This window comes from Battus philenor, unplaced genomic scaffold (genome assembly GCF_028537555.1).
Source record: "Battus philenor isolate CCGP_79_NKW_IND1 unplaced genomic scaffold, ilBatPhil1.0.hap1 SCAF_12, whole genome shotgun sequence".
Taxonomy (NCBI): Eukaryota; Metazoa; Arthropoda; class Insecta; order Lepidoptera; family Papilionidae; genus Battus; species Battus philenor.
This window is the reverse complement of record NW_027181674.1, coordinates 1,295,898-1,308,759: the sequence shown is the minus strand read 5'-3', so window position 1 is coordinate 1,308,759 and position 12,862 is coordinate 1,295,898. Positions and strand designations below refer to the sequence as shown.

Below are 12,862 nucleotides of genomic sequence, written 5' to 3'. Positions count from 1 at the left end.
GGTCCTTTCGGGCCCCAATGACCGCTGGTTGCATATGCTCCGCCTACTAGCACTTCAAGCGAGTAATTCTTAGAGCTACATCGGTGATCTTGGTTGGTCAATGAATGATAATTGAATGTAAATTTTGTAAATGGTGGCGTGTCCTGAATTATACCACGAACCGTCAAGTGTAGCGAAGAATGTACTCCCACAATACCATCGATTTTGTTTAGATCTCCGGAAGACGCTAGATCAGAGTTTCCCAAACTTTTTGTGTCGTAGACCCCTTGCCATGTTTTTCCGTGTTGGGTAGACCCCCTACTTACCTGATAAATTTCCTGTAAATTTCTAACTGTTGTGAAGTTTAGTGTTAAAAATTTAAAGTTAAAACCAATGTTAATTTATACATTTATTTATTGAATTTAAATTAAAACTACTCAAAATAAAATTTTGTATCTACTGTACCAACATCCTACAACTTACACAATTTTATAAACATATATATTATTTTTTTTTTACTTTTATACATAATGTAAATGTTTTGATATTATAAGATAGTATGATGTAAGTAAATAGGTACTAGCAGTGTATGTGTTGAAACCACATCCACCACTATCGTGGACTCCCGTTTTAATTTCATAGACCTCCAAATTTTTTTTCGCTGACGTAGACCCCTTGCAGGTTGTCATAGACTCCTAGGGGTCGATATAGACCACTTTGGCAATCACTGCGCTAGATAATGCTGGACAGTTATAAATGGTCCTATTGGAAATCTATGAGGAAGACCTATGCCCAGCACTGGATATCCTACTGCTAGAAATGAAGATGATGAAATGTTTGTACTTTTGATATGGATTATAAATAAAGCTTATTCCTGTCTGCCTGGAAATGAAACTAATTGACCCTTGGTTGACCCAAATTTTCGTTGGTTGTAAATTGATCACCAGTTTACTTGGCCAGGTATCCGACAACTTGCTGGCGAATTACCTGGAGGAATATGACGAAGTGCCCTGGGCTGCTTTGCGCTATTTGCTAGCGGTCATCAACTACGGCGGCCACATCACCGACGATTGGGACAAGAGGGTGTTGCTGGCTTACATCAACCAGTTCTTCTGCGAAGAGGCTCATGATGTGCCGTTTTACAGGTACTCTGGTAGGATCGTGATAATGTTCATCATCTCGGCTGTAACATCACTCATGTGTACTTTCCCCATACATTAAAGTTGCCTGCATCCTGCGTTAACATAACCTTGGGAGATGTCAGGGTCACCCGTCCATTTTGTAGACGAACGTCCTGGACTGCCTGTACTGGCCCATGGTCTCAATTCACCCTAAGCCTCCCCCCCCCCACAATATTCTGCGCGTTTCGATCATGATCATCTTCAACTAATTGTGATGTTTTAATGATCTTAATGACAGTTCGAACAAGCTAAAAAACGATTAATGATGCTGATTTTTTTTTATTCTTGCTCGTCTATTTCCTCACAAATTCTTCCTCACATTCTTCACGTTCTAATCTTTCACTCATCGTCGTACTTTCATTATCTACATTCCTGATGGCATTTGATTCTTATATCGCAGCATATAATCATTTCTTTTTTTTAACAGTTTTAGTTTACAATTTCTATTTGTTTTGTATCTACTTTTTTACTATTCACTTTACCTTTTAAATGATAAAATTGGATTATTACATCTTTGTATATATTTTTGTATATATATATTTCTTTTCTTTAACAGTTTTAGTTTACAATTTTTATTTATATTTTGTAAGTATTTTTTTTCAATATTGTACATTCTAAACCGTTCATGGTCTTTAGGGCAAATAAGCCTACTCTGGGTTGATGGAAATCACATACCTCATTATATTCCCTTCATCATCACTCATGATGGTATACAGGATGATGGTATATGCACTTTATTCGAAATCAATAGTTTTATAAATAATATATAACGTAATGGTAATATGGCAAGAAAAATAAGTTTATTATAAGACACCACAGACTTTGTACTGAGAAAAGTTATTAGCGTTTTGCATTCCAGAATAAAAATAATGTAACATATCAGAGAGAATTATCATTTTATAGAGGGTGATTGAAAATAAGTGTACAAGCTTAAAAGCTTTTTGCTGACAAATTAGTTACACATTCACACCTTTACAGCTTTTATACCTATAAATTATCATCCTATATAATTCACTATTAGTAACTAATTTGCGATCTAAACATCGAGTCAAGGTCTCTTCTGAACTGGACTATTACTACTCGAAGTCCAATTCAAAGACTATACGTTAACTGATTAAGTAAGAAAAGGACCAATATTTAGCCACTTCCGCACATGCAGTGGTAGTCGTGCAATAAAGTGCACCGCCCGCCAACCCGCTGATAAATGCGTATACGGCACACAATGCGAATCACACAACCGCCGCCACCAAATTACTCAACACGTGTTTCACCCCTCCACGGGGCATCTTCAGGAGTTATGTTACACCGATTAGTGCCAAACACAGAGTCTCACACACACAACAACAACACACTAAACACTGACCAAACACACACGACTACGACTGCATGTGCGGAAGTGGCTAAATATTGGTCCTTTTCTTAGGATGGACTTCCCCGAGGTAATGCCTGATTCCATTAAATAGTTAACTGATTAGTCTCCTAACAACTTTCATCAACCACGTGCAGACTGTCTAGCATGCCAGCATACCATGTACCTCGCGACGGAAGTCTGGAGTCGTACCGTGACTTCCTGGAGCTGCTGCCAGCTGCCGAACGAGCCGAGTCCCTTGGACAGCACAGCTCGGCTGACGTTGCAGCGCTTGCGCAGGTACGACCTTAAAATTGTACAGAGATAGTAGACGCCATCATAACATAGTAACATAACATAGGCAAAGAATAAAAGAAATTGAGAAGAATGAAAGTGAGTGTAGAATAAAGATAAAACCATGAAAAAATTATTTGTAAATAAAGTCCCTGTCCCAAACAAAACAGGGGAACGAGAGGTTCCCAATAGCTGGGCCATTAAAAAAAAATTAAAAAAAAAACATAACATAGGCGTTTCCGGTTTGTGACAGTTGGCTTCAGTCGGTTCGCACATGGAACTACGAGTTCTATTGTTGTTTTTTTATTTTCCTCGCTATTGGGGACCTATCGCTTTTCCCTGTCGTTTTTATGGAACAGGGCATTACAATCTTATTTATAATATAAAATATCCTTGTAATATACATATAGGAGTGGTCGTAGTACTGTAGCTTCTTGTTCTTCTGTAGCTTCTTGTTAATGTTGACCGCACCTCCGCTAGCACTTATAATGAGCGCGGAGACTCAACAGCGCGATGCAAGCTTTTGTTGCGTCTACTGTGGCGCCATCTGTCATTTCATTGCCGTGTTTGAGTGGCGCGCGATATGCACGCCACATACATATTTAATTTTACATTCCTCGTCCTGTTGTTCTGAGTACTGCGGGGAACCTGTAACTAGCCTAATACGTGAGGTGCTAGTTACTGGTGTTTTGTAGTGGCTGTGTGGTCAATTCCAGACTCCGAACATCTTTGACAGCCTGGTTTGATCTGTAGCCTGGCGTTTGGCGTTGCGTAGAATGAGTGGTCATCATCATTCACATCATTGGTCTTGCGAACGGGACACATTATGGATAAGAGACCTACCTGCAAACAATCGTCTCTGTCCTCGACCAGGTGTACTGTACCCATTGGTATAACCTAACAGCTGGTAACTTAGGGGATAGTATAATTAACAAATTAGTAGGTTAGAGAGGATCCACAACATGGGTCTAACCCAATAGGTTTATATTAGAAGTGGCCGGCTTTTGCTTGTCTGTCGTTCGTTCCCTTTATGGCTGGCCTTGCTAATTATTTGGTCTATGTTAGTAGTTCTTCTACGGATCAACTCATTTCTGTTTTATATGGAGTTGATGTTTTATGATATATAGGTTCGATGATTGTAGAATTTTTGGTGTAGCAGAATTGAAAACTATCACCTAAATGAACAGATGATTATGTTAAGGTTGCTGGTAGACGTTGGACGAAGGTCGCGGTTCTAATGAATTATTGTAGGAGGAACCATGTCTAGCAGTGAATGTTCTACGGATGAAATGATAGTGATGTCCATCATCATCATGTCAGCCGATGATATCACGATGACTGGTCTTTTGTAGCTCGTATACATGCTATAAAGAAGATAGTTATGGACTCTGAGATTTTACCATGCCTCACCTACGGTTGCCAAACCTGGATGTTTGACCTGATGACTAGGAACAAAATATAAACCACTCAGAGAAGAATGGAGGGAAGCTACTAGGATATCAAATTAAAAGACTAAATAAGGAACACAGCCATCCGCAAGAAAACGTGTATAGCAGATGCACTTACCTATTCCCTCCAAAGAAAGTGAAGCTGGGCAGGTCACGTGGCAAGATTTGCTGATAATAGGTGGACACAAAGGGTTTTAAAATGGACGGAACCACGAGGTACCAGAGCGAGAGGCAGACCTAATACCAGATGGGCTACGAGATCGTGGCTTCGGCAGGTCACCGGGCGATTCCAAGTTGCCGAGGATAGAGTAAAATGGAAAGCTTTGAAGGAGGCTTTTACCCAGAGGGGGTCCAAACAAACTTAGTACAAAATTATCAAAACTATTATTTAAAATTACTAATTTTAATCATTTATGTGGAATTAAATAAAGGTGTGTTATTATTATTATTATAATTATTATTATACGTAAACGTAACGTAGATAACGTTTACGTTACGCCGTATTATCATGACAGAAGGAAACCTTCCACTTCAGATTTTGAATATCTTTTAAAACAGCTTTGATACATCAAATATGGTTTTTCTATTCAGGACGCTTCCATAATGTGTTCGACACTGTTCCTGCTGACTTCTTCGGGCAGCGGCGGAGCGTCTGGTGGGGAAGACCAGAAGGTGAGTCGAAATGATTGAGGATCCAGATAAGTACATCCATTTCAGATTGTGTGGTTTCTAAAGTAACTATTTGCAGTACCACTGATGTCAGCATCTGATGGGATTCAAGCAAGAAGTTGGGAGAAATGTGCTGAACACAATAGAAGGTCTTTCATCATGAAAATGCTTGATCATACACATGTTAGCCACTCAGCAAAAATTAAGACAGTTTGACAGGGAGGTGATAAAGCACTTTCATATTTCTACCTGTTTCGATCATCGGTCCAAATGACACCCACGTACAGCTAAAGTAAATAAGTTAATGTAAATATACTTTGATAAATATCTCTCAGGTAAGTGATGGTAGCCGAGTGGTAGAGGATTGAGATGTTGGATCGTAGGTTACGGGTTTAATTCTAGTGATTCTTGCCACTGCTCATAAAGAAGTTTCCAGAAGATGGGCGGCAGCGTCCAGCGTACCATAATACCATACTGAGATGACCAATCTAGCCAATAGTGGCGATTAATGTATATTCCCCACTGATATCTTTAGGTCAGACCTCTGCCTTGCAGTGAGACGTCCATTGGTTGAAAAGAGAAATAGGTCTAGAATTTTCGAAAAGGAATTTCTTATCTATAATTTTATAGTTTGTTATATTTGACCTGGAGCCAATAATTTTGACAATATGAAGTCTATAGACAGCCAGATGTCGTTTACCTGTATCTTTTATTATCAACGAGAGCTGTTTCTCCATCTCTAGGTGGACGAGCTGGCGGCGGAGATGTTAAACCGGCTGCCGAATAGGATCGACGTGGAGACCACGGAGCGACTGATGGGGCCAGAGATCGTGATGCCGATGTGCGTGTCGCTGTTGCAAGAGATTGGATACTTCAACGTTCTCATAACCGAGATCCTGTCTGGCTTGCGGGTATGACATTTACCGTGTATTTTTTTCGAAATAACTCCGGTTATTTAGTACCTCTCATACTTCCTCTCTTGTGATGATTTTTTCACTTTCTTTTCCTTTTTTTCCTGTACTCTTTTATTATTCTTCGTAAGGTCTATCTTTCCTCTGTTTTAATTCTACAATTTTCAACCTTTCTTTTTCATACTTATTTCCGTTCACTCATCGCCTCGTTCCTCAAATATCACAGTTCCCAGGTTACATCACATTTCACAGCCCGCCAGCCCGCTGATAAATGCACAAAACAGAGAAGACTATGTTTGGCACTAATCGGTGTAACATAACTCCTGAAGATGCCCCATGGAGGAGTGAAACACGTGTTGAGTGATTTAACGGTGGTAGTTGTGTAATTCGCATTGTTTCCTGCATACGCATTTATCATCGGGCTGGCGGGCGGTGCACTTTGTTGCACGACTACCACTGCATGTGCGGAAGTGGCTAAATATTGGTCCTTTTCTTACTTAGGATCGACTTCCGCAAAATAACGTCTGATTCCATTAAATATTTAGATTGGAGGGCTCTCTTTTGTAATCAACAATGAATTGATATCTTCTCATAGGAACTACGCCGCGCCATCGAGGGTCTGGTGGTGATGTCGGAGATCTTGGAGACGATGTACACGTGCATATTCGAAGGAAGAGTGCCCATATTTTGGCAAAAAGGTTTGACAAATTAATTATTTTTAATTTTGAATTATTTTGGTGTGATCGACCGTAACAAAACTTCCTTATCAGGTCGGCCATGATTAAAGTTTCTTTTGAAACATCGATAATGTTAATATGTCGCGGGAATGTCGCAGTTTTATCTATTTAAATAGGATAACTGGAATATGTTTCACGTGTGGTATACAGAAGTGTACCGCTAGGTGGCGAACAGTCCAGTATAGGACCTGAGGTACAGTGCATTGTGCGAGCGTGGATCACCAAAACCTTCTAGTACCAACGGTTAACTACATACCAAAAAAGATCACGCCACGCATTACTGGACCCAGACGTATCTATCCCGAAAGGGATCAAGACACGCCTTACAAAAAAAACAGGGAGACCACCCAAACAAGTTATAAAAAGTGACTTCAAACGCCAAGAGGGCTAACCAAAAAGAAGACACCAAGTAGAAGAACTTCGGGATAAGAAACAGAGAGCGGAGGTGGGGACGACAGCGTTTGTCTGAGGACTTAAACCCTCGAGCCTTGAGTAACATGAAATCGTGTCAACCTTGCAAAGCTATAATATGTTCATGAACTGCTGCCCTGTTCTCATTGGCTATGTCGAATTCTACGTAAGCATTTTATGTAAATATCACTAGCAGTCTATCTCCCTCGCTCGTATAGCGCTTCCACTTGCACACTGGACTATGCTTTGCGATACGAGACTAAATTAATCATGCTGAGCTATATATATGTGTGGGTTGATCTCAAACACCATTACTATTGCTACTTAGTGGGTAAAAGGGTTGAAATAGTATGCCATTAGGTCGACCGACGCTGAAACCGTTGGGATCTTGGTGTCGCGAACTGCAGGCTCGTGGTGATCGGCTGGGCGCATGGGCTGCAGCTCCTCGAGCACCCCCACCGCTGTGCTGGTTGCCCGCGCTGCTCGCGCCCACTGGCTTTCTCACTGCAGTCATGCAGGTTACCATTCATGTTCTTCCTCACACGCAAACATGTACACTCGTGTAAATACACATGCGTATGTAGGTACTTCGAGAAAATATGTAGCAACCCTTTTATAAATTCAAGATGGCGACCATATAAGAGGTATTTTGTGTCAATTCTAAAGTTCTAGCAGGGCGTTGCTCTTTTGATGCGCTTTTTAGAACGTTGTAAAGCTGATATATCAGCCAAGTGTCAAGAATAATCATTGAAGTTAGCGATTTCACCCACACATTATTTGTCTACAAATGCAATCTCACGAGCGCTTGCGCAGGTATAAATAGATACATCTCACATATTATACAGCATACCTTTAATTGTTCACGTTTCAACAGATGTATTCCCCATCTATTTCTATAAGTTTTCATGACTTCGTTTATTTTAATTAATTCGTTCAGACAAAATCGAGCGGTTTCCTTGTTTACCACTGACGTCAAGCGATCTGATCTTCACTTGGAACATCACATCGCACATAGACCGCCCACTGCAACACATAGTCCACTTCCAAAGGATATCTATAGGGGGAGGGGGGGACTTACCATAATCGCCATGCTTGGCAGGCTCTGCTGCCCATCCTCTGTAAACTTAATTGTGACAATTAGATATGAATATTACACAAAGTGTGAAATACATAAGATTGTATCTCACGACCAATATTGTATCGATGCACCCGATATATACATACCGCTATACGTATATCACTATACCACACCTCGACAGATACATACCATTGGCCTTTAAATTTTTTCGTTTTTTATTTAAATTGCGAAACCTGTTGTTCTCTCGTCCGATGCTATATTGTGATAATTTATAAAAGGAATGAATTGTGACGTTGACAGAAAGAGACGTTATCTGATTTATTGCAAGGTTTTTAATATAAAACTGACAATATGTATTGATACATATTTAAAAATCAATACGTAATTTTATGTTCAGACTTTTGGAAAGTATTTAGCAAAATATGTTTGACGGAAATAATATTTGTTTTATTTCGTGTAAAATATGACTCATTTTGTAACATATTTGGGTTGGTTCTGATAGACGACCGCTAGAGGGGAAGGGTGGCCCATCGATACGCTGGTCTGGGAGTTCAACGTCATGACCATTGAGGAGAACAATATCGTTAGAGCACCCCGAGATGGAGGAGTCTATATCAGGTAAGCTTACACCATATATGATGTGTTACCGATGAAAGAAGGTCGAAGAATTGCTTGTCTAAAGTGGCAATAAGGTAAGGCATGATGATGATGTCAGTTTCAGGTGATTAAATTTGATATCTACTACTGTTGTATTTTTAAAATACAGTTGGAAATGAGACTTTTGAATTGGGACAATTTATTTTAATTTTCATTTATAGCTCTCAAGTAGGATTTAAATAAATATTAAATATATTAATATAAACAAATAAAGTGGGCATTGAAATGCGCTTTTGAATCTTCGATTATCTTAAGATTATAACTAGTGAGATGCCACTGGCTCGGAATACTGATCTGTTGATAAGAGCCAGAAAACTCAACAGTCGCTCTTTCAAATTAAATTTAACAATTTCTCATGCTTACATTGTAATGTCAATAATTTAAATGAGTCGACAAAGCAAGTTCCATGCATATCGAATATCTAAAAACTCTTGAAAGCTATAAGATTTATTTATTATAGTTTTAAGATTTAAAGCTAAGAAACGGGAGATCTAGGATATGTTGTGAACTTTGTACATATATGTCGTGTCCTTGTAGTCTTCTTTATAAATGTCGATTTTACCTCGCGGCGTCCCTTTTTATACGTTTACGAACAACTAGCGCCATCTGTCAACGCCAGACGAAACTACAGAGTTCCTACATATATATACAAAGTGTAGGAATGCCATCAGCGCTTAGCTTACTTAAGGCGAACAGGGCCAAAGCCTTCTGGAGGCGTCCGTAATAATAAAAGTAAATTTAAAAAGATAAATTAAACTATTATATCTAAAATTCCAAAGGTTTCCGTAGATGAATTTTAGCCTGTATGAAACTTGATGTTTTTGCTCCAGGGGTTTGTATCTAGAAGGTGCGAGTTGGATGAAGAAGGAAGGCTACCTTCAAGACCCGCTGCCAATGCAGCTGGTATATCCTATGCCGCCTATTCACTTCAAGCCCATACGAGCTACGGGGAGGAGGTCGAAGAGTGTGTAGAAGTTTTATTTATTTGTAGCCAAACAAATTTCGTACCTCCCAAAGTTATTCGCCTTTCGCAGAGCAATAAAAACATATGTTACATATTTCAGAGTGATCACTTTTTTATTGATTCAATGAGTAATGAATTGGTTTATAAATACAGCGACATGCACATGCAGCGACAAAGCGAAATTGCAACGAGTGAAGTGTCAAACGCGCGAAGTTCATGGCGAACTGTCACATGCGTGCAATTCAAATTGAGCTGTCAAACGCGCGAATTTCAAAGCAAGCGAGTCGAAAAGTCAAAAGCGCAAAGTTTGAACCGAACTGCTGTCAAGCGCGAATTTAAATGCTATATCTCGAACGCGCGAAATTCAGAGCGAAATATCGAACACGCGAAGTTCAAATCTAATTGTCAAAAACGCAAAGTTCAAAGCGAACTGTCGAAAGCGCGAAGTTCACGGTGAACTGTCAAATAATACAGTATCAGGATCTCTTTGAAGCCACAATCCGGGTTATTACATGTGTTCTACCAGATTAGATATCCATGCTCTTTGTTCAAGAGCTTTCTTGTAGAGTTAAGTTCTTATCTGTGCTGTATATTATATTTTGTGAGAAGCTTACAAAGGATACATGGTAGCACTCCCTATTCGTTTCAGATAAATATGTATGCCCCTGTTATTACTACCCTCGGAGAAAGGGGGCCTTCGTGGTTGCAGTTGAGTTGGCTTCGGGTAAGGAGCCCCCGGACTTTTGGGTCAAGCGAGGCGCAGCTTTACTCTGCACTCTGGGCACCTAGATGTGCACGATCTTGGGTAAGCAAAGATTCTAATAGATTCAGGCTTTACTTTGCGGAAGTCTATACTAAGTAAGAAAAGGACTAATATTATATATGCCCCCTTATAAATACGCATGCGGCAAACAATGCCAATTACACAACTACCACCGTTAAATCATCGACACATGTTTCACCCTTCCACGGGGCATCCTCAGGAGTAATGTTACACCGATTAGTGCCAAACATGGAGTCAACTTGGTTAAGACTCAAAACTCGGTGTTTGGCACTAATCGGTGTAACATTACTCCTGAGGATGCCCCGTGGACGACAATGGTGGTAGTGTTTTCCGCATTTGCATTTATAAGCGGGCTGGCGGGCGGTGCACTTTATAGCAAACAGATAACTAATAAAGGGACTAATATATAGATACTTCCGCTATGCAGCAGTAGTATGTTACACCGACCGCGTGAACTAACATCTCCTGAGGATGCCCCGTGGAGGGGTGAAACACGTATTGAGTAAATTAACGGTGGTAGTTGTGTTTCGCATTGTTTGCCGCACGCGCATTTATCAGCGGGCTGACGGGCGGTGCACTTTATTGCACGACTACTGCTACATATCAGAAGTACCTATATATTAGTCCTTTTCATACTAAATAAAGATTATTAGTAAAAAAAGAAAGTAACCGATATAGTCTAGCAGGTTGGCAAATTTTAGTGGCAGAAGGAAGGCACATGGATTGACACATTTTAGTGAACAACGGAAGGGTCGTCCAGACAATTTTTTTTCGGAAGACATTGGACGCAGACCGCTTATAATCGGCCCTATTGTAAGTCTAAAGGTCTAAGTCCAGTGATGGACATGATATAGCTGAAATGATGAAGCAGTCTCATCATCATGCTGGCTTTTAGACCATTGCATGCCTCAGGCCTCCCTCAAATATCTCCACAATGATCGGTCTTGTGCTATAGCGCCATATGGTGCCTTTCAGCTGTAACGTTCGTTGGTTGTACGAGCGACTTTCTTCTCCTACTGCAACTTCAGACAGGCATTTCTCTGTGAAGATGTTTCATTAATAATTATTCTTTTTAATTTTATAATGAATAATTGATATTGTATTGATGGCAAATAATATCTGCCCATTGGTATTTGCAGATTCTTCTCATATGGTTTGAGATGGTTGACGGCAGGCGCCTATGGTCTTTGCAATCAGTCAAGTATATATTACAAATATGTTGTCTCCTCTCTGATCTCTTCGTTGAAACCCGGATCTGTTTACCCATAGTAAAAATGCATTTGCAATGCTACTTTTGTTTTATTGAGTTGACTTATGTAATTTAAGTTGTTGTTTTTAATAAAGATATTTAAAGTAATATTGGTTTTATGATTTTTACATAATACACTTGCTATAGAATATTAAACTTAAAAGGGAGCAGAGGATAATGGAGATAGAAAATTTGTTTTGTTTAATTTACTAAAGAAAAATATTTTTTTAAAACCAATAGGTATTTTTATTTTTCAGGAGATGTTAGTAGACCACTCGATGTTAAGCACTGGTCGATGTAACATACTACTGCTGCATAGCGGAAGTAACTATATATTAGTCCCTTTTTTAGTTATTATATATATCTGTTTGCTAACATATATATATCTAGTTGAAAATGTTGTAATTTTAAATTGGCAAATTAGTGGGCAGGTCACATGGCACGCGGAACAGATGATTGTTGGGATCTTAAGTTCCTGGAGTGGGAGACCATAGACTGGCAAGCGCTGCGCAGGCCATCCACCCACTAGGTAGACAGGTAACCTTTTCAAGATGGTCGGAAAACGAAAACACAGGGTCTTCTTGGAAATCTATAGTCTTTTCCCAGCAGTGGAAGTCTTAATATGTTGACGATGATCTTTTGTCTTCATATTCCAGCATTTAAAACAAGAGGGAATAACCGAATTGATAATTAAAAAACTTGCTATAGATAATACAATTTATTTACAACTTAAATCTAACTTAAGTATCTACGCGAATTGAAACTTAATATAATACTTATTAGAACTTATTATGCAATGTACAGTGTTATATACTCTCGTAATGAGCTATTTGAGACGATATAGCCATCTTTTATATAATTAAATATGATTAAAAGTTTGAATACTAATTCTCGTGAAGGAATTAAATACGTTCATGATTCACAAAAGCCTTTTATTAGGTTAAATAAATGAAATGCATTTATTTTGATATCTTCTCCTTTTTTAACATTAAACTCCTATGTAATAGGTATTTGAAATTAAATCAAGAAAAAACAAAAAAAACTCGATTTATTGCATATAAATCGAATATTTTGACAGGTTAAAACCACAACTGTGAAGGTACATCACTAGGCCATACATAAAATTATTAAAAAAAAAAACTTTAACTTCAT

General features: G+C 39.1%; 1 protein-coding gene across 1 annotated transcript in view; it reads left to right on the top strand.

The window, feature by feature from the left end:
• Positions 1-10,469, top strand: part of kl-2 (dynein heavy chain 2, axonemal kl-2) — a 97,013-nt gene extending 86,544 nt beyond the window's left edge. Inside the window, exons 72-80 of the mRNA XM_068776249.1 lie at positions 940-1,124; positions 2,667-2,808; positions 4,842-4,922; positions 5,663-5,830; positions 6,426-6,528; positions 7,339-7,496; positions 8,559-8,674; positions 9,544-9,677; positions 10,327-10,469. Of these exons, the coding sequence (XP_068632350.1) occupies positions 940-1,124; positions 2,667-2,808; positions 4,842-4,922; positions 5,663-5,830; positions 6,426-6,528; positions 7,339-7,496; positions 8,559-8,674; positions 9,544-9,677; positions 10,327-10,466 (1,227 nt within the window). The 3' untranslated portion in view covers positions 10,467-10,469. The remainder of the gene's footprint in view (positions 1-939; positions 1,125-2,666; positions 2,809-4,841; positions 4,923-5,662; positions 5,831-6,425; positions 6,529-7,338; positions 7,497-8,558; positions 8,675-9,543; positions 9,678-10,326) is intronic.
• The last annotated feature ends 2,393 nt before the right edge of the window (positions 10,470-12,862 follow it).